The sequence below is a fragment of the Littorina saxatilis genome, linkage group LG16 (genome assembly GCF_037325665.1).
Source record: "Littorina saxatilis isolate snail1 linkage group LG16, US_GU_Lsax_2.0, whole genome shotgun sequence".
Taxonomy (NCBI): domain Eukaryota; kingdom Metazoa; phylum Mollusca; class Gastropoda; order Littorinimorpha; family Littorinidae; genus Littorina; species Littorina saxatilis.
Window position 1 is genome coordinate 41193192 of NC_090260.1, and position 22649 is coordinate 41215840.

General features: G+C 45.3%; 1 protein-coding gene across 1 annotated transcript in view; it reads left to right on the top strand.

The window, feature by feature from the left end:
* LOC138951072 (uncharacterized) overlaps positions 1 to 22649 on the top strand; it is a 74976-nt gene that overhangs the window by 503 nt on the left and 51824 nt on the right. Inside the window, exon 2 of the mRNA XM_070322738.1 lies at positions 18435 to 18782. Coding sequence (XP_070178839.1) covers positions 18435 to 18782 — 348 coding nt within the window. The remainder of the gene's footprint in view (positions 1 to 18434; positions 18783 to 22649) is intronic.

The following is a 22649-nucleotide window of genomic DNA, read 5'->3' on the forward strand; positions in this document are numbered from 1 at the left end:
TCACAGTCTAGTGATATGTCAAGTCCCAAGAGAGCAAAACAATGATCAAAATAAAAATGTTGTTTTGCGATCGATGTAACACTCCCAATTTCCGAATACTGACGGAGATGTCCAGAAGTAATCGAGTTGTCATGTCGGCATTCTAGGGGGGGGGGGGGGGGAGGGGGGGGGGGGGGGGGGGGGCACATATATATGTTGTTTTGGTGTCAGTGTGTGTGTGTGTGTGTGTGTGTGTGTGTGTGTAAACAAGAATCCAGGGGGGAGGGGGGGACACAAGGTCCAAAGTTCGATCAGCAGCACTGCTCGGTGAGTTTTCCAATAAATCGAATTTGGGGGATAGTCACATACATGTCCCGTGCTGTATTTACTGGCGTGTTTCTTACGATTCCTGATGATCATTTTTTACAAGCATAGGTAAATGAAGAATGCCAGAAAACTTTGTCTTCTTCTGAGTCAACGTTTTGGGCCGCCGCTGCTTCCAAAACTGGTAAACAAGTCTTATGCAGAAACACACAGTGAAATCATGCAAGATCTACTTTCACCTTTTGCCTGACCAGAATCAACGAAGAAGATAACGTCACTCGCACAGCAATACGTCATTACACCGATGACGCGCCAAACTTGTGCGTCATGCATCTAGACTTGTTTACCAGTTTTTGAAGCAGCGACGGCTCAAAACGCTGGCTCAGAAGAAGAGAAAGTGTTGTGGTATTTTTCATGTACCTATGCTTGTAAAAGTTCATCGTCAGGAATCGAAGAATGCCGACAAGGTCGTTCACCTAAAAGCTCGATTACTTCCGGACATCTCCGTCAGTACTGGGAAATTGGTAGTGTACTGTTACCTGTTACATCGATCGCAAAACAATATTACCCCACCTCGAATTTTTTTTTGATCATCGTTTTGCACTCTTGGGACTTGACATATCACTAAACAGTGAAGACTGTAATGGTGCACGATCTAGAAAGCAGAAAATGATATTCTCAAACAATTCAATTCGTCGTTTTTACCTCATATTTAGCACTGTTGAAGGCGATAACGTGTGCACCTTTAAGTTCTACCTTCCAACTTCCATTCGTGATGAACAGACTCCTCACCCAGCCTCACATATCATTTGTATCCGCATTTTCCCAACCCCATTAATTGAACATGCACAAACCCCATGTTTGGCATTTTTGGGGGACAAAGATTTGAGTTATCTTCTCTTGCCTTGGTCCTTGCTACTACAGAGAACGGGTTTATGGCACCCCTTTCGTTAAAACACTCATCGCGTGAAAACATCATAGGTGCCTTACGTAAAGAGCGAGCAATTGCGCATTGGCTGATAATAAAATCGGACCTTGGTGCGTTTTGGCGCTAGACCTATAACTTAAAAAAAATCTAACTAATACATTGACAGCTTGTTAAACAAACATTCTTAAATCATAAAAGAATTTATGTTTCGTCAAGACAAGATCAGTACAATTCGAAGTTTTGAACGTTTTTAAAAAGAAAAGCCCGGAAACGTGTCACGCAAAACGTCTTTCTCATGGCAGACGATGGTTTTGCATAGTGCCAGTTCCTTTGAACGGTCAACATGAGACGGGCGCTGTGGCGTGGTGGTTCTACGTCGGCCTTCTAATCGGGAGGTTATGAGTTCGAATCCCGGTCGCTGCCGCCTGGTGGGTTAAGGTAGTTCACTGGACCCGTTAAATATAATTTGGTTTCTCCCAAAAGTTGGTTATTTTTTAAGTTCGATCTGTCTGCTATGCATTCAGCATAAAAAAAATATAGGGTAGTGGGTTCGTTTCGGAGCTATGAGTCTCGGAAGACAGTGCCCGTTTTGAATTTTGGACCGAAAAATCGAAAAATGGGTATTTTTGAAAACGGCCAATTACACAAACATCTGCATAGGAATAGTCATTTAAAAAATATCACCCAAAGCAGCAATGGGCAGGTAACGAAGTGCACTGGTAAACGAAAATGTTGCGCATACTCAAACTTTGTGACGTCACGTCTTTTGCCAGAGTTTATTTTAAATTTGTTCCTCATGTTGAGGTATTTTATTGCTGGTAGCCTGGAAATAAATTACGATTTGATGAGATGGGTTGTAAACGCAAGAGCGATCAAAACGGCATTAAAAAAACAAAAAAAACGACAGGTTGGTAGTGTTTTTAGGGGGGGTTCACTCCCTTGATTAACCCCACCCTTTGCACTATTTCTGTCCAATGTGCCTCAGAAAAATATGTGTCACGATAATGTAAAGGGCTGTTGTCCGATCATTTGTTTCAGATATATGAGCCAACTAAATTATGTTTTTAAAAACCACTGTTACATATGACCTCTGTTGAAAGTCAAAGGTCACCGCAACTTTGAAAGGCCACAAGTCCGATTCAAATGTAATAAAAACGCCAATCAAAAGGTGGAGGTCACTTGTTTGATACAAGTGTAATAATAAAAATTAATAATCAAGGCTTGGTTTATAATTTTGCTTAATAGTGCGTACTGTTATTTGTTACGGTTTGAAGGCTGGGACTTTTTGAGGGTGGAATTAAAGCAATTTTTCGCCTTATGGGCCCCTTATGCCTCGAAGGACTTCAATTATTGTATTATCTGCTGCCAGCGTACAGTAGAAAGAGGGCTGCATACACAAGACACTTGTTCTTAATACTACTGGCTGTTATTCTAGTTCAAACACCGGTTTTAACATGTGGTATTCTGATGCAATCACGCTGTGAGCATCACGGGTTGGGAGACACTCTCTTACCTGCTACCGGAGCTTCAATGTTAGCTTTGGTGATTATTACGATGTCACTGGCAAAGAGAACGGCTTTGTACCGATTTCATTAGATGCCCACGTGTTTTTGACCTCGTGGTTGGGAGGCGTGTCGCATTGTTTTTATTTCTGGCGGTGTCGTCATTTTCTGACGTCATTCACTTACGCTGCCTGAAAAATGTGACGTTTGTTCTATTTACGTCATTCGAATGTTCGACGTGTTCTTCTTCTTCTGCGTTTAGGCTAGGCAGATTTCATCAGATTTCACCTCCTGTGTGAACAAATTGCTATAAAATTTATTTCACCTTTTTTGTACTCTACATGCATCCATTGATCAGGTAAAACCGAGTTGGCCAACGTTTTCCCATGCGAACTATATTTTTGAAGCTTTTAAAGAATGATGACAACTGCGCAATAACGGTATTCCGAATATGCTCCGTCCCTCACCTCTCACGTCTATAACATGTCTTATTTTAAGGGATGTGCCATATGTCACTCGTATAGTATGTAAGAAAAGCACATTCAGTTGATAAATAGGTTCAATTGCATTTATTTACCGCGAAATAACGTGAAGCCGAAGCTCAAATCTAGCGCATTCGGTGTGGTTTCACAGGGCGCGTCTCCCGGGTCGCGTTTGACAGGTATGTGAGTTGACAATTACTGTGCTGATATTCTCCCTCCTTTACCCGTTACTGTTGCATTACACGTGTGAACATGCACACGCACACTCTATTCAACATGACCTCGTACTTACGCTAAAGCCCGTCTTCATCGTCTGATGTACCTACACAGGCAACCTCGGTCACAGTGTTGTCACAGCTCTCCCCTCTGCACTCTCTACAGCCAGACGTACACACGAGGCCGTGTTTTCGGCATGAACATCTTGCTGTTCGACACTCTGTCTTGCAATTGCATCGGATGACATCGAGTAGATCACCAGGAGCAGCAGCAATGTCAATGAGAATAGGAAGCATGGCGCCTTGAACAATCTCCCATCCCCAGTCCATCGGATCCAGGAGGAACTGTTCTTGATGCAAGTGCATCCATTCTTGCACCTGGAAGTATGTTCTCATGGAATGGAATTTAGCTGCTGCTGATGTAGGTGGGAGTTTGCAGGGCTGAAACGATGAGGTACATGTAGAGACTTTCTGCATGTACTTGATGTAGCGGAGGAAGTTCAAAGTGTCTCTTTCCTTCCCCACATAGAGTTCTACAAAGGCCCTTTCTCCTGCTCCTATCAGCTCATCAGTGTGTAACCGAGTGCCGAAACACTACGATCACCTCGGGAGGCGAAGTGCAATCAAACAGGATTGAAAATGTTAGAGCTAATTTCTTAGCCCTATAAAAACTGTTATGCAAACCCGAAGGTTTCCATGAACATACAGACAATCGGAAACCACCAGATCCCATCACAAACAGAATTCTACAATACACCGGTGTTGACTTTTAAAGGCCAACAACTCGGGTGCAGAGTCTGCTGTGAAAGGAGCGGTAACCTCCCCTGTCACAATCGCCCCCGTTTGAATGAACTTCGTCCCGAAGTTCCGAACCGGGGGACCACTGTCCATCCCAAGTTCGCAGAATGGGAACAGCACGAAAATGTTCAGTGGTCATATTATGCCATTACCTGAACATATCATGCCGAGTCCCATCCCTGCTCGCAAGCACCAGATGTAACCGAGTGCCGAAACACTACGATCACCTCGGGAGGCGAAGTGCAATCAAACAGGATTGAAAATGTTAGGGCTAATTTCTTAGCCCTATAAAAACTGTTATGCAAACCCGAAGGTTTCCATGAACATACAGACAATCGGAAACCACCAGACCCCATCACAAACAGAATTCTACAATACACCGGTGTTGACTTTTAAAGGCCAACAACTCGGGTGCAGAGTCTGCTGTGAAAGGAGCGGTAGCCTCCCCTGTCACAAGTGTCTCTGCAAGGACTGGCGCTGAAGACATGGGCCTGCTGCACGAACACTGTTGACTGGGTCAATTTCGTTAAACACATTGGTTTTCCAATCCCGAATGGACTGCTAATTGTATCGCATCCACCAAAGGCGTGCGCAAACAGGATGTTCTCACAAACTTGAGATCCAAGAACAGTCTGGACTTTTCTGATGTCCCACACTTTTGCAGCTGATTTTGCTGTCGATGATCTCACTGATGTGAAGAAGAAGGGGCAGTGATCTGGCGTAAGATGTTACAACAGAAGGATGAGCAGATCGGTGTCCTCGCCAACCAGAATCACGTTTCCCTTCCTTGCCAATTCCAGAGAAGTCTTTACGACGAGCCTATCAGCATCAGCAGTTGTATGGACAGTGTCAAAGCCGTGCTGTGAAAAACGGGAACTAAGGAGGTTGATGAACCGCTGTTTGTTGTTTGGATTCGTCAGGAAGCGCTCCTTTGGTTCGCACAGGACCCTGTCACCCTCAAAAGTGATGGCACATGCTGTATTGGCTCTGCTTGTTCTTCGCAAATGGGCTGCATCTTTGGTGGTAGGTCCGCAGCTGTATCCATCAAAAACAACAGTTCCTTTGCCAAAATGACGAATGAGAAAGTCTGCGTAACTCGGAGTAAGCTGGTTGTATGAACCACGGCACCAGGGCAGAAGGTGCAACAGCATGCCACCATCGATGACATATGTTACATCATCAGGAATAACACCATTTACCTGCTTTGTTGAAGTCCAGATGTAAGTTGCCAGTGCAGCCTTGGTACCTTGTCTTGGCAGACCACCCGAATCAAACAGCGATGCTGGGACACTGCACATCTCAAAGGCAAAGGCGTCCTCAAGACATCTGATGGTGTTCTTCACAGTTGTCACTAGTCTCTGGAACAACAGCATGGAGTGAACATGTACTAGATCATCGTGCAGATTGGACGACTTGGCTTTCAGAGCCATGGTTACAGCTTGATCCTTCTTTTTAAAGGTGAAATCCACAACATTATTTCCGATCATGCTGCTCAGAATCTTGTTTCCTACGCCTTTTGCTTGTTCTGCATTCACAGTAGCTTCAGCTTCTTTTCCGCTTGAAATGGATCGGAGGGCTGTATCCACAGTGAAAGGGTTCCTATCAAGCAGATATCTCAAGATCAGCTGAATGTCTGTGTGATCTCGCTTCTGCCTTGCCACGCTCAACTCTTTGTGCTGCGTTTGTTGCTCGCTAGAATGGAATGCAACGTCTGTGACAGACTGCATTGCGTCGGGGATTTCTGCACAGGCAGGCATACACAGTAGTAGGTGGGAGATCAATGCCATATGATTGCGCAGCATTCAGTTCAAATTTCCGTACCTCTGTGTAAGAACAGCTACAGCCAAGGTGGCTGAGGGTATCGATCAGAAACCGTGAACCGAATGATCGGTGCATTTGTACGCCAAGTGCAAACTGCAATAGTGCAATAACAGTGTTTGGCCTTCTGAGCTGAATGATTGCTTGTCCTATTGCACTGATATAATGTTAGGTAACCTTGAAAGAAATACATGTACGTATCCACTAACAAATGCACAGATTAATAAATAAACGCAACGTAAGTAGGTGAAGCTGAACATGGAAAAAAACTTATTACCTAACAGTCACATGCACGATCCACGTTGTTCTCAATGGACATAATTTCACAAGGCACATAGACAAAGACTGAATCTGCAATCGCCTAACAATCATTATAATGCGAGCAGTGAAATGCGCCCCTGGGAAACAAACAAATATATCTATACATAGATGAGACCAATAAACTGCTTACGCCATGCTGATTAAGCTATCGTGTGATGTTATTGAATAGTTTCCTTGGGTAGCTTGTGAAAAACTGTCGCTCCGAAAACTAAAATAAAATGTACGATATTTCGGACTCATCGCATGGTTTTTTCCCGGCCAACTCGATTAGATGTGTGCAGGCACACTAAAATGAATCAACTGCACCTAAAATGAATTTTATAGCAATTACTTCGCACACATCCAAACGCTTCCCAGCCTAGTTCCCTGTTCGATGTGTTCGAATTCCCAGCCTGCCAGGAAAAAATGGCGACACAACTCAGTGGCTTCCCTTTGTGTATGAAGAGTAATATCCCTGTCTCCATTTGACCTGCCTTAAGTGGAGATTTTTCCGATCTCCCAGGTCAACTTATATGCAGACCTGCTAGTGACTTAACCCCCTTCGTGTGTACACGCAAGCACAAGATCAAGTGCGCATGAAAAAGATCCTGTAATCCATGTCAGAGTTCGGTGGGTTATAGAGACACGAAAATACCCAGCATGCCTCCCCCGAAATCGGCGTATGCTGCCTGAATGGCGGGGTACAGACGGTCATACACGTACAAATCCACTCGTGCTAAACTTGAAACATGAGTGAACGTGGGAGTCTAAGCCCATGAACGAAGAAGAAGAAGAAAAAGAACGGTCAACCTCCACCGTTCTAGTTCGTGTTACTCGCAGCCGTTTGTTGCGTTTTAGATTCAGAGGTACACAATAACGTACGTGTTATTGCAGATAAGCTCACAGAGAGTCTCGTTTAAATCACAAACTGACGACTAAATTGTGAAAAATAAGGAAACTGGATCACACGGGTTCACGATGGCTCAGTGATAAGATAAACCACGCAAACATGAATTCTTTGAAAATTGCTCGCTCTTTACAGAGGGCACGTATGATGTTCTCAAGCGGTGAGTGTTTAAATGAAAGGGTGTTTGTACTGTGTGTAAAAGCCTAATAGTGTCTCTGATGGTCTACGGGAGGCTGACTGTGCCTTTAAAATTGCCTTTGATAAAAGGGGCTGTCTCTGATGTTACTGAGAAATACTAACATTCATGCCAAATACATATAATTATTATCTTCATTTTAATAGTTTTTGGACAAAAATAACTTTTTTTCGTACACAGAATAATATGAAAAACTTTGTCCATAATTTTCATGATTCTGTTTTAAAAAATTCTAAATTGGATTTGGAATGGGTTTTTTTTTTTTTTTTTTTTTTTTACAAAACGTGTCCGAGTGGTAAAATCATTGCAACAAATCCATTTTAGTTGCAATTTGAAAAAAAGAAACTATATTATGGCTTCTGAAATCCCAGTGAATAGCTTCACATTAAGTTTTTTTGTTTAAATCTCAAAAAGTAAAAATTGGTTGGTCCATGCTACATTAGTCACATTTCAGTGACAATGTTTTGGGGGGGATTAGATCTGATAACGCATTGTAAACACACGTATTCGCGTCAAAAGTGTCCTACATGTATGCTTTCATTCCGCGAACACAATGTTAGTGCTACTGCATGGTATGCTTATGGTAATGCAATTCTACCCGTATACACCCATTCTCACCAATGCGATGCATTTTCTATCACATAAAAGGTATTTTTTCAAACGCGAACGCTGTTTGTTTGTTTAACGCCCAGCCGACCACGAAGGGCCATATCAGGGCGGTGCTGCTTTGACATAATTGCGCCACACACAAGACAGAAGTCGCAGCACAGGCTTCATGTCTCACCCAGTCACATTATTCTGACACCGGACCAACCAGTCCAAGCACTAACCCCACAATGCCAGACGCCAGGCGGAGCAGCCACTAGATTGCCAATTTTAAAGTCTTGGGTATGACCCGGCCGGGGTTCGAACCCACGACCTCCCGATCACGGGGCGGACGCCTTACCACTTGGCCAACCGTGCCGGTCCCGCGAACGCTGTTAAATAAATGTAAATGTTCATAGTGTAAATAGATATGCTGTGACATTGAGCAGTAGACAGCTGGTACCTCCGAGTTATCAGTCAGTCTTTGCTAAGGGTGACAATAATTATGTGGGAATCGCAGCTTGCAGACCTTGCATTGGTCACCAGTTGCATGCTGTGACCAGGCGGGGGTGGGTGAGGGAGGAAATGATGGTGGAGGAGGGGGAGTCGGTTTCTTAGAACCTGTGCTGGGTGGACAGAGGAAACGAGGAGATTGTGGAGGGGGGGGGGGGGGGAGAGGATTAAGTTCATAACCACTGCCACCGCCACGCCAACTATTTTTACAACTGGGTTCTTCTTTGCTGCTTGCTGCTTGACACAGAGAGGTGGTGGTGGGGGGGTCGCTTAAGTTTAACCATATTCTCTTTACATTTATTTAAGTGTTTACTCTAGATGAATAAAGCTCAAATTCTATAGCATCCAAGAAACAGTGTAAACAATGCATTGAATATAAGAATGTTTCATTTAGTTTTTATTGGTAAATTAAATTTGCGTGTCACGCAAGTATGAGAACATACCTTGCTCAGTGTACTGGAAGCTCATTTACAGCAGAAGTTAATCTTCAACTGAAACTTGTTTATTGGAAGAGTTTCATTTTCAATATCCAACAGCACCAAACACCATTTTATCCTACATACGTGAGAGAGACACCCGTGAGATAATAATCGTTCAAATCACACGTGTGTATATCATGTGAATGAGGTCATGTCAAGCAAGTCTGGCAGGGACCTGTTTTTCCACTGCTTATGATGCCAAAGTCACCGAGACAAACGTCATTATAGAAACACAAATTGCGCTCGCTAATTACCCTCGATGAATCTTTAGAACTAACACGTCACGCCACACTTTCAGAGTGACGTTTCTTTGCTTTGACGTAATAGATTGCACGAGGCTTTAGAAGAGATCGAGGTTCTAAAACAAGCGTCTTCAATTTAGCTGCCTCGAATGCAGGACATTTTCAGTAAAATACACGTAAGTACAGTATGTAGGATAAACAGAATACTACATGGCTTGCTGTTCCGTACCAGATTTACACTCGTTGCTTTTTCAAATAGTGAACAGCTCGCTTTCGCTCGCAGTTCAATATTTAAAAAAACAACTCGTGTAAATCTGGTACGACACAGCAAGCCATGTAGTATTCTCTATTTACGGGACTGGTGTTATAATATGGGACGACAAGGCACAACATGAACATGATAACAGAGCTGACATAGCTGGGTAAAAACAGACCCTAGCTGCTAAGCACACACGTACAGCACACGCCCGCCTAGACCGTCTGGGCCTGGTGACTTGCTGCATTGATTCATGACAAAAACACTTAACATATTTAGTGCAGTACCCAGCAAAATCCCCGTTAAAACCATTATTTCTTGCCGTTTTCCAAGATTGTGGTCTTTCAAGCGCTAGTGCAAGTTATGGTTCAGTTATCACACGACTGAGGGGGAAAGTAAACCACTTTCGCCGCAAACATGGATCATCTGATGCTAACATGTCTTGATAGTTCTTCAACAACTGTCATAGTTTGATTACAATTGAATGTTTTATACACTGGGATTTTATAAGGTGAATAGTGCACTGATCTTTAGAAATGCAACAGTGAACAACTGTTGCATTGCATTTTTGGTGCAAAGGGAGGCCAACAGGAATAAGAATCATGGAAAATGCCTGCTAATAAAATCAAATGCTACCTCAGGCAAAGGCATGACGGAGAGATTCTTGTTATTGAAGGCAGAGGGGGGTATCTGCCGCTGATCTGTGGTATCATTGACACTCATTCACCAAGTTATGACGGAGGGATCATTGTTATTGAAAGCAGAGGGGGGGGGGGGGGGGGGGGGGCGGGGTATCTAGCGCTGAGTTGTGGTATTGTTAAGGACACTCAGTCACCAAGGCATGACGGAGAGATCCTTGTAATTGAAGGCAGAGGGGGGTATCTACCGCTGAGTTGTGGTATCGTTAAAGGACACTCAGTCACCAAGGCATGACGGAGAGATCCTTGTAATTGAAGGCAGAGGGGGGTATCTACCGCTGAGTTGTGGTATCGTTAAAGGACACTCAGTCACCAAGACATGACGGAGAGATCCTTGTAATTGAAGGCAGAGGGGGGTATTGTCACGATCGGGTGACACAGACCAAGAAAGCGTCACTCAGTGGAGTGCCTGTTCTGGGTCAATGTATGATAGAAAGCGCCTGTGCGTGATATTGGACACAGCAGAGTTTTTGCTGACAGCGCTCCCGAGCACGGATGTTTTGAAACGCACGAGCTTCACAGTGCAGGTTTCTGCTGTCATAGGGCTGACGGTTTTTTTCGCTGACAGCGCGCACGGGATTTTCAGGGATTGAGTTTCTCGTGTCTTTTTTCCTGCTTGGGGAGGCAAAACTGTGTATAGCTGGACTGGTTTGGTGACAAGGTCAGTCACGTGTATTTGGCTAGGTGGTCTGTCAGAGACTCAAGGACGACACACTTGACACCCAGCGGCAGAAGGGGAAGGACCTAACACACAGTTACTAGAGTATGATGGTTTTTCACCGAGTATCATATTCGGCACTCTAGGGGAACTTCCACAAGTTATTCCTTTCCTCTGCCACGTATTTTGCTGAGGACAAGTCGTCACATTTCCTTCGTCGGCGATGGCTTTCGCATAAGGATTCGACAAGGGGTTCTGGACGTTTTGGGTCACTGTTGACGAACAGAGACTGTTCCAGGGAGGAGGCGGACTTTGCTTCCATTGAGAGTTACAATCATAGGCTTTTGAGGTAATAAATCATTATTTAACGCTGTTGATGAGTCTGTGTTGTGGAATGAAATACTCTCTGTTGTTCTTTCCAGGTTAGCGCATAATTTACTCTCTGTGACGCTAAAATACTAATCTGTATATGGTTTTTGCAGATAGGGAGAGAAGGACGGAAAATGGCTGTTTTGTTGTTGTAAAAAGTCAGTTTTGTGCAGGCCCACGTGCTCGATGAGATATTTAAAGATGACATGTTTTAAGGTGGTGGGTGAGGGGTAGCTGACATGTTTAGTGCACCGATGCTTTCTGTTTGCAGCCTTCCTTCGTTCGTTCGTTTCGTTCGTTCGTTACGTTCCCGTAACATCGGCACGGCTGACTCTGGCGGGAACTGTTGAGGCTACGCTAACCAGGAGACCGGCTAACCAGGAGACCGGCTAACCAGCGGACCGGCTAACCAGCGGACCGGCTAACCAGCGAACCGACTAACCAGCATACCGGCTAAGCAGCAGCAGCAGAGATAAAGCTAAGTGCACCATGTCGTACGCACCCCGTTGACCACCGTTGTCTTTTCGTATCTATGATTTCATTGGAGTAGTGACAACGTGGGGTGTGACACCTGCACGAACTAGAGCTTTTCGAACAGAACATTCTCATTTTGACTGTATTTACACGGGTTCAGCGTGTTACTATAATTTTCTACATAGTACTGGCATTTTGTCAGTGAACACTGGTTTTTTACGTGTTGAGAACGTAAAAGGAACATATTTTGAGTGAAGGCTCGAGGGAGGTGGAGAGTTTATACATAAACAGGCGTCTGAAACTTATACTTTTGTTGACTCTATTTAATTGTATGCCTGCGAGAGTGGATCGTGGTGTGGTTAGTTAATTAGTAGTAATTAACCGGTTCATAATCACCTTGAGTGATATATTGAAACGTGACACGTGGGGGCCAAGCCGGGATTTACTCAGTTAATTTCTGACTGATAAAGACCCACCAATTAAGGATAACTAAGAGCAGATAATCTCGTCAGTGCTCGACTTATTTTCTGCTTGGTGCTACCCTTTTTTGTATAGTTTTGATCATATACCACACCTTAAGCGATTCACATCTTGCAGGAAATGTAAATTGTAATTTGTGAGTTATTGTATGCGCTAACTGTGATTACTTCCCTTTCCTTTGTTTGTGAATCTTTGTTGTTGTACGTTCAGAGTTTTCCGTTGCAGAGAGCTGAGCGGGGATAGCGGATTTGTTATTCGTTTTACTCAGTTTTCTCTACATTGTTGTTTCGCATTCTGTAACAGGTTATATTTCTATAGTCTTGTTTTACTTGGATTTTTCTCCATATTTTGACTTTGTTGGAATTTTGGGGGGGAAGGGTCCGAGGACTTCTGTCCTAACCAAGGCTGTGGGAGACACTCTGTTTCACCGCAAAAAGCAGCCGATAAAGTAGGCCACGGCTGTGGGAAACACTTTGTTTCACCGCAAAAAGCAGCCATAAAGTAGGCTACGCGTTTTGTTCTACACCGTTTGGATTTTTCTTCTGCATTTTCTGGTTGCTGGATTTTTGTATCCATTTCATCACCGCGTGTTCTAGCTATAGCTGCGTTAGACTTACTTTGGTGATAAAGCTTTGCTAAAACTAACCATGGCTACAGGGGGATCTCCTACGAGGAGAATAACTTTCGAGACTCCTGGCAGCGAGCAACCGACTGAGCGAGACGCACGCGTTAGAGCCCGAAGCGTTCTAAAACGCTTAGAAGTAGAACGGAAGGAAGAATTTGAGCGACTGACAAGAAAAGAAGAACGTGACCGACAGGACAAGAAGGACGAACTTGACAGACAAGAAAGGGAACGACAGGCTGAACGACAGGCCGAACGTGACCGACAGGACAAGAAAGAGAAAGACGAACTTGACAGACAAGAAAGGGAACGACAGGCAGAACGAGACAGACAGGAAAGGAAAGACGAACGTGAGAGACAGGAACGACAAGACGAACGTGACCGACAGGATAAGAAGGACGAACTTGACAGACAAGAAAGGGAACGGCAGGCCGAACTTGACAGACAGGAAAAGAAAGACGAACGTGACAGACTAGACCGGAAGGAACAGGCGGATCGCGATCACCAGCTAGAGCTAGCTAGGCTACAGGCCGAGAAGGGTACGCTTACTCAGGCTAGCGCGCCGACGTTTGTTGCCGACCGTACGAGACTGCCGACGTTCGACGATGACAAGGACGAGCTCGACGACTTTTTACGCCGGTTTGAGCGCATTGCATCTGACCAGAAGTGGGAAGAGGCCACGTGGGCTAGCCGCCTTAGCACCTGCTTAAAAGGACGCGCATTACAGCTCTACAATGCTTTGGATGACGACGAGGCGAGAGACTATCAGGCACTTAAGAAGGCGTTACTCCAGCGCTTTAACCTGACTGCTGAAGCCTACAGACGACGTCTGCGTAACAGCAAGAGACTGAGCGGCGAGCTGAGTCATCAGTTTGTGGCACGCCTTAACCTCTACCTGCGGCGCTGGGTGGAGATGGCCGAAAAGGACTGGACCGTCAACGACCTTGCCGACCTCATTGTCATGGAACAACTGATGTCCAGCCTGCGACCTGAGGTGGTGACCTTCGTGCAGGAACACCAGCCAAAGACTACTCAGGAGGCAGCCGACTGGATCAGAGTGCACGAGGACGCCCAGGCGATCTCCGGCAAATCTTCAGGCTCACGGCCAGGAAAAACGGGAAATTCGGGTTCTTCAGGACCCAAGGACGGGAAGGACGATCAGGGACACAAGGGATCGAGTTCCAGAACTGACATCCAGTGTTACTACTGCAACAAGCGGGGCCACGTGAAGAAGGACTGCCACAAGAGACAGGCTGACCAGAAGGGCGTTCACTTCGTTGGCAGTGAGGAGTTCAGGGACGTCACGAGCTCATGCACCATCCCACAACTCTGCGTTCCGTGCTCCAGGAAACATTTCCAGCCCCACTGCAACGTCTACGTTAACGGAGTGAAGGGCGAAGGTCTGCGGGACACAGGGGCAGACATGATAGTGGTTCGGGCGAGTCTAGTTCCAGCTATGGCCTACACAGGAGACAGCATCAGGGTGAGAATGGCCGAGGCATCTCACGCTTACGACTTGAACACGGCAGTGATCAAGGTCGTAACCCCGTTGTTCACGGGGACCATTGTGGCCGTCGTCATGGACGATCCTCCATGCGACCTGCTCATTGGAAACCGGGTTCAGTTTGTGGACGGCGTCACCAGGGAGGTTCCCGTTTATCGGTCTCCCGACGTCATTTCAGTGCTCACGCGGGCACAGGCGGAGCGAGAGGACAAACCTCTCAAACCCCTACCTGCTGCACGAGCTGCCCTGGGGAACGTGACCCCCGCGCTTCTCGCGAAGGCTCAGGATTCTGACCCGACCTTAGCTACTCCTCGGGAGCACGCGAAGTCGGGGAAGGTGAAGCTGAGCGGGAAGCATGGGAGGTCAAAGTTCCTCAGGGACAAGAAGTTGCTCTACCGTGAGTTCAGCAACAAGGAAGGTGCATTCAAACAGGTTGTCGTGCCTCGCGAGTTTCGCGAGGGTGTCATGGCAACGGCACACGACTCGATTCTGGGAGGTCATCTTGGTACCAAGAAGACCACGGATCGTGTCTGGCGCCACTTTTACTGGCCAGGCATCTGCACGGATGTCCGACGTTTCTGTGCGTCCTGCGATAAGTGCCAGAAGGTGGTTGCCAAAGGAAGGGTGAGGAAGGTCCCCTTAGAGAAGATGCCGCTCATCGACGAACCCTTTCGTCGGGTGGCAGTGGACATCATCGGGCCCATCTTGCCTGCGTCTGAGGACGGAAACAGATACATTTTGACCATGGTGGACTACGCTACTCGATACCCAGAGGCGATCCCTCTGAAATCGATTGAAGCCACGCGAGTAGCTGAGGCTCTGGTTACTATGTGGTCCCGGCTGGGAATTCCATCAGAGGTACTCACCGACAGAGGCACGCAGTTCACGGGAGGAGTGATGGCGGAGGCAGCACGACTGCTATCACTGGAGCAGCACTTCACCACTCCTTACCATGCTCAGTGCAACGGACTGGTGGAAAGGTTCAATGGCACCTTGAAGACCATGCTGAGGAAACTAGCTCAGGAGAAACCACGCACGTGGGACAGGTACATCCCAGCATTGCTTTTTGCATACCGCGAGGTTCCTCAGGAGAGCTTGGGCTTTTCCCCATTCGAGCTGTTGTACGGCAGACAGGTACGCGGTCCCATGGCTATCCTGCGTCAGGCTTGGACGGACGAAGAAGCTGACGAGGAGGTGCAGACGACAGCGACCTACATCGTAGAACTCAGGAACAGGATTGAAGAGACCTGCAAATTGGCTCAAGAGAACCTGGGAAGAGCAGCACAGCGTTACGCGCGAGGATTCGACCGCAAGGCACGGCCGCGCAGCTTCAAGATTGGAGAACGGGTGTTACTACTTCTACCTGTCAAACACAACAAGCTACAACTGCAGTGGCAAGGACCTTTTGAGGTGACAGCGAAGGTGGGCCAGAACGACTACAGGATCATGATGCACGGGAAAGCACGCCTGTACCACGCCAACCTGCTGCGCGCCTACGTAGAGAGGACTGCCTACGGGGAGAAGAACAAAGACAAGAAGACAGGGAAGGTTGCAGTCATCAGGGGTGAAACGAGGGGTTGCTCGTTCTTGAGGACGACCTTTCTGTCTGGAGACGGACCATCAACCTCTGCAATATCTTCAGGTTGCAAGGTTGGCAAACGCCAGACTTATGCGCTGGGCGTTGATTCTCCAACCGTACCAATTCACGGTACGCGTCATTCCGGGCGCCAACAATGTTGGAGCTGACTTTCTCTCTCGGGCTGTAGAGGAGAACATGACTGTGAGCGAAACCGAGGTTTCGTCTTGAAGAGGGGAGGTGTGTCACGATCGGGTGACACAGACCAAGAAAGCGTCACTCAGTGGAGTGCCTGTTCTGGGTCAATGTATGATAGAAAGCGCCTGTGCGTGATATTGGACACAGCAGAGTTTTTGCTGACAGCGCTCCCGAGCACGGATGTTTTGAAACGCACGAGCTTCACAGTGCAGGTTTCTGCTGTCATAGGGCTGACGGTTTTTTTCGCTGACAGCGCGCACGGGATTTTCAGGGATTGAGTTTCTCGTGTCTTTTTTCCTGCTTGGGGAGGCAAAACTGTGTATAGCTGGACTGGTTTGGTGACAAGGTCAGTCACGTGTATTTGGCTAGGTGGTCTGTCAGAGACTCAAGGACGACACACTTGACACCCAGCGGCAGAAGGGGAAGGACCTAACACACAGTTACTAGAGTATGATGGTTTTTCACCGAGTATCATATTCGGCACTCTAGGGGAACTTCCACAAGTTATTCCTTTCCTCTGCCACGTATTTTGCTGAGGACAAGTCGTCACATTTCCTTCGTCGGCGATGGCTTTCGCATAAGGATTCGACAAGGGGTTCTGGACGTTTTGGGTCACTGTTGACGAACAGAGACTGTTCCAGGGAGGAGGCGGACTTTGCTTCCATTGAGAGTTACAATCATAGGCTTTTGAGGTAATAAATCATTATTTAACGCTGTTGATGAGTCTGTGTTGTGGAATGAAATACTCTCTGTTGTTCTTTCCAGGTTAGCGCATAATTTACTCTCTGTGACGCTAAAATACTAATCTGTATATGGTTTTTGCAGATAGGGAGAGAAGGACGGAAAATGGCTGTTTTGTTGTTGTAAAAAGTCAGTTTTGTGCAGGCCCACGTGCTCGATGAGATATTTAAAGATGACATGTTTTAAGGTGGTGGGTGAGGGGTAGCTGACATGTTTAGTGCACCGATGCTTTCTGTTTGCAGCCTTCCTTCGTTCGTTCGTTTCGTTCGTTCGTTACGTTCCCGTAACATCGGCACGGCTGACTCTGGCGGGAACTGTTGAGGCTACGCTAACCAGGAGACCGGCTAACCAGGAGACCGGCTAACCAGCGGACCGGCTAACCAGCGAACCGGCTAACCAGCGAACCGACTAACCAGCATACCGGCTAAGCAGCAGCAGCAGAGATAAAGCTAAGTGCACCATGTCGTACGCACCCCGTTGACCACCGTTGTCTTTTCGTATCTATGATTTCATTGGAGTAGTGACAACGTGGTGTGTGACACCTGCACGAACTAGAGCTTTTCGAACAGAACATTCTCATTTTGACTGTATTTACACGGGTTCAGCGTGTTACTATAATTTTCTACATAGTACTGGCATTTTGTCAGTGAACACTGGTTTTTTACGTGTTGAGAACGTAAAAAGAACATATTTTGAGTGAAGGCTCGAGGGAGGTGGAGAGTTTATACATAAACAGGCGTCTGAAACTTATACTTTTGTTGACTCTATTTAATTGTATGCCTGCGAGAGTGGATCGTGGTGTGGTTAGTTAATTAGTAGTAATTAACCGGTTCATAATCACCTTGAGTGATATATTGAAACGTGACAGGTATCTACCGCTGAGTTGTGGTATCGTTAAAGGACACTCAGTCACCAAGACATGACGGAGAGATCCTTGTAATTGAAGGCAGAGGGGGGTATCTACCGCTGAGTTGTGGTATCGTTAAAGGACACTCAGTCACCAAGACATGACGGAGAGATCCTTGTAATTGAAGGCAGAGGGGGGTATCTACCGCTGAGTTGTGGTATCGTTAAAGGACACTCAGTCACCAAGACATGACGGAGAGATCCTTGTAATTGAAGGCAGAGGGGGGTATCTACCGCTGAGTTGTGGTATCGTTGAGGACACTCAGTCACCAAGGCATGACGGAGAGATCCTTGTTATTGAAGCCAGAGGGGGGTAAGTACCGCTGATTTGTGGTATCGTTGAGGACACTTAGTCACCAAGTCAAAAAGACTTGCAACATTATGGCGAGCTTACCTGTGTAAGTGAAGTCTAATTGTAGTTTGATCACTCGACCCCAATGTAGAGAGGACAAAGAACACAGGACGGAATACATTCCCGCGTTTGCTCACATGACCCATTCCTCTCGGAATTGTGGGAGATAAACATGTTGTTTGGGTTTTCCTTCGAGCGTCTCATTCTATGGGTCACATTCATCATCCAATGCCCGATGATACAAAGTTAGATAACATGACACAAATGACATTGACTTGTTATATGTTTGTTTACTTGTTCTGTCAATCCAGTTTCATCTCTTGTGATTGCAGTGTGCGCTGTCACCATGAATGGTTGTCCAACTGAAAACATACAGGACGGAGATGAATTAGTCCTGACGTGCACTAGGTTGAGTCCCATCTACGACTACATCTGGTGGATCACCAACGCAGACAACACTGGACGGGAGATTGCCACATGCACGGGATATATTGCAGAACTTACAACTTGTTTTAATGGCACTGTCTTTACGGTCCAACGAGAAGCAGATGCTGATGCCTATGATAAGTCAACTCTCCAGTTTGTCGCCGCCTTTAGCGAACACAACGAGGCTACCGTCACGTGCAGAAGGGCTGGAAACGATTTGTCTTTTAGTGATACCTGTAGTCTTCTCATCCAAGGTGACGGTAACTTTGTTAACTTAAGCTTCACGCTGGTATTTCGTTGTATAAGTTTTCCTTATTGCTAGAGTTGAACTAAAGGTAAGTTTTACTTATTGCTAGAGTTGAACTAAAGGTAAGTGTTCTTTATTGTTGGAGTTGAACTAAAGGTAAGTTTTCCTTTCTGCCAGAGTTGAACTAAAGGTAAGTTTTCCTTATTGCTAGAATTGAACAAAAGGTTAGTTTTCCTGTTTGCTATAGTTGAACTAAAGGTAAGTTTTCCTTACTGCCAGAGTTGAACTAAAGGTAAGTTTTTCTTATTGCTAGAGTTGAATTAAAGGTAAGTTTTCCTTATTGCTAGAGTTGAACAAAAGGTCATATTCAAACTTGCTCGCACTCTGTCTGTAAAACGTGTGTGTGTGTGTGTGTGTGTGTGTGTGTGTGTGTGTGTCCATATCTGTCTGTTATGTTACACAAGGAGCATACCATTATTCTGAGAAGCGACTGCACGATGACTATTCTCTGTTAGGTACACAATTCTGCAAAATCAAAATGACAAGATATTTTGTATTGCAATTTTATTGCTAAAAATGATTACCCCTAAATGTCAATCCAATGATAAGGATAAGGATAAGAATGTTATAGTCCTGTGAGGTTACCCTCGTGTTATTTCAGGCTGCTTTATCACTGGAGAAAGCGAGATGCAATACATTATACGGCGCTAGCCATTTGTTCTTTTTTTCCCCTGCATGTGTGTATAGCCATTTTTCCAATCCCTGAGACTTTAGCTGTAAACTTGGGTTCTTTATCGTGCGCATGCGTGCACACTGGGGTGTTCACAGAGGAGAGTCTGCACAAAGTTGACTATGGGTAATAAATCCCTCTCCGAACGTGGGGATCGAACCCACGCAGATAGCTACAACACTGGTTTTCACGCCAGCATTGGGTGCCCTGAAGACAGCAGTTAAAACATCGAATGACCTGAAGACAGCAGTTAAAACATCGAATGACATGGAGACAGCAGTTAACACATCGAATGACATGGAGACAGCAGTTAAAACATCGAATGACATGGAGACAGCAGTTAAAGCGCTGGGTGACCTGAAGACAGCAGTTAAAGTATTGGGTGACCTGGAGACAGCAGTTAAAGGATTGAGTGACCTGGAGACAGCAGTTAAAGGATTGAGTGACCTGGAGACAGCAGTTAAAGTATTGGGTGACCTGAAGACAGCAGTTAAAGGATTGGGTGACCTGAAGACAGCAGTTAAAGGATTGGGTGACCTGGAGACAGCAGTTAAAGGATTGAGTGACCTGGAGACAGCAGTTAAAGGATTGAGTGACCTGGAGACAGCAGTTAAAGGATTGAGTGACCTGGAGACAGCAGTTAAAGTATTGGTTTACCTGGAGACAGCAGTTAAAGTATTGGGTGACCTGGAGACAACAGTTAAAGCGTTGGGTGACCTGAAGACAGCAGTTAAATGATTGATTGACCTGAAGACAGCAGTTAAAGGATTGAGTGACCTGAAAACAGCAGTTAAAGACATCCGACACCGATTAAACAATCATTAAAAATCGCTTATATTGTGCCTGATGTATGTTTCAAGTCTGACCAAACAAATGTGTAAAAATTAGAGAAATCGATTGTAACGTTTTTAAGATATATAGCCTCGTGAATATGTTGACATTTCACGTTTTTTTGTAAATCAGGGTAGGTTAACGGCTATGGTATTTAACTGAATAATTAAAATCACAACTACTTGTTTTTGTATGTGGCGTAATTACCGGCAGGGGCGGACGAGGGGGGGGGATGTTCTGGGGTTTCAGGACCCCCCCCCCCCCCCCCAGCCAAAAAATAAACATATTTTTGGTTTTTTTTTGGGGGGTTGTTGTTGTTGGGGATTTCAAGTTTTGGGGTATTAATCAGTGACAAAATCTGCTGCCTGAAACTGGTAATGATCATCCTCAGAATGCACCAGATTGCACCATTTTGCATCCTTTTTTTCAAAAGTTTCCGGGGGGGGCATGCCCCCGTACCGCCTAGCAAGCTAGGCGCTTCACGCCGTCGGCTCGGCGCTTCGCGCCTTCACACCCATATCTTCACAATATACTTTTGCAACCCCCCCCCCCCCCCCCATAAAATGAACTGATCCGCCCCTGTTAACCGACTTTGTGCACATAAAAACAATGTGTGAATTTTTATGAATAATGTTCATTGCGTGTTACATCAAATTAATATTGTAATGCCTCTGTCCGTATTTCCATCCGGCCGCCAGTCTATCCGTCACACTTTGGATCGCAAATAACTCCTGTGTTGATGGGCCCGTTATCTTCAAATTTCGAATAACATATATAATACCATTTTTTGGGCATACCTATGGTTAACATTTCTAGCTAATCGCTAATAGCTTTTCCCTTGTTTCTGTCAATTAATTTTTGGTTTGTTTTTACATTTAGTCAAGTTTTGACTAAATGTTTTAACATAGAGAGCGAATCGAGACGAGGGTCGTGTGTGTGTGTGTGTGTGTGTGTGTGTGTGTGTGTGTGTGTGTGTGTGTGTGTGTGTGTGTGTAGAGCGATTCAGACTAAACTACTGGACCGATCTGTATGAAATTTGACATAAGAATTCCTGGGAATGATATCCCCGGACGTTTATTTCATTTTTTCGATAAATACCTTTGATGACGTCATATCCGGCTTTTTTGTATAAATTGAGGCGGCACTGTCACACCCTCATTTTTCAATCAAATTGATTGAAATTTTGACAAAGCAATCTTCGACGAAGGCCGGACTTTGGTATTGCATTTCAGCTTGGTGGCTTAAAAAACAAATAATTAATTTGGTCATTACAAATCGGAAACTTGTCATTAAATTTTTTTTTAAACGATCCAAAAAGAATTTTATCTTATTCTTTGTCATTTTCTGATTCCAAAAACATATACAGTGAAACCTGGCTATATTGAAGTGGCACGGGACCCGGAAAGACCTTCAATATAGCCGGAACTTCAATATAGGCAATTCTCGGTTATATTGAATTTCCCTCCTTGTTCCTTCAGAAATTCAATATAACCGAACTTTTTTTCACTATACGTTCTCATTTCCGTGTCCACACATTGCGTTTGATGTGAGATATATTCCCATTAATCTTTCACCTGTTGGCTGTTGTTCTTCGAGCCTCCTTGCTTTTTTCTGCACACACACACACACACACACACGGACACACACACGCACGCCCCCTCCCTTACACACACAAACACACATTCCATATTCCTCAGCTACTTCCTTTCTTTTTTTGCAGCCAGTTTCCAGCTTCTGAATAAGCTCGATTTTTCTTTTAATTGTCAGACTCACCCTTTTTACATTTAGTCAAATGTTTTAACGTAGAGGGGAGAATCGATACGAGGGTCGTGGTGTATGTATGTGTGTGTGTGTGTGTGTGTGTGTGTGTGTGTGTGTGTGTGTGTGTGTGTGTGTGTGTGTGTGTCTGTCTGTCTGTCTGTGCGTGTGTGTGTGTAGAGCGATTCAGACTAAACTACTGGACCGATCTTTATGAAATTTGACATGAGAGTTCCTGGGTATGATATCCCCAGACGTTTTTTTCATTTTTTTTGATAAATGTCTTTGATGACCTCATATCTGGCTTTTCGTGAAAGTTGAGGCGGCACTGTCACGCTCTCATTTTTCAACCAAATTGGTTGAAATTTTGGTCGAGTAGTCTTCGACGAAGCCCGGACTTCGGTATGCAAGCGTGGTGGCTTAAAAATTAATTAAAGGAAAAGTCCAAGGTTTTGAAGTAGCTCCAAAAACTTGAAAATCGAATGCCAAATGTTACGAACATCTCAGGAAAAATATTTAAAAAATTGAAAAAAATGTGTTGTTGTTGTAGTTGAA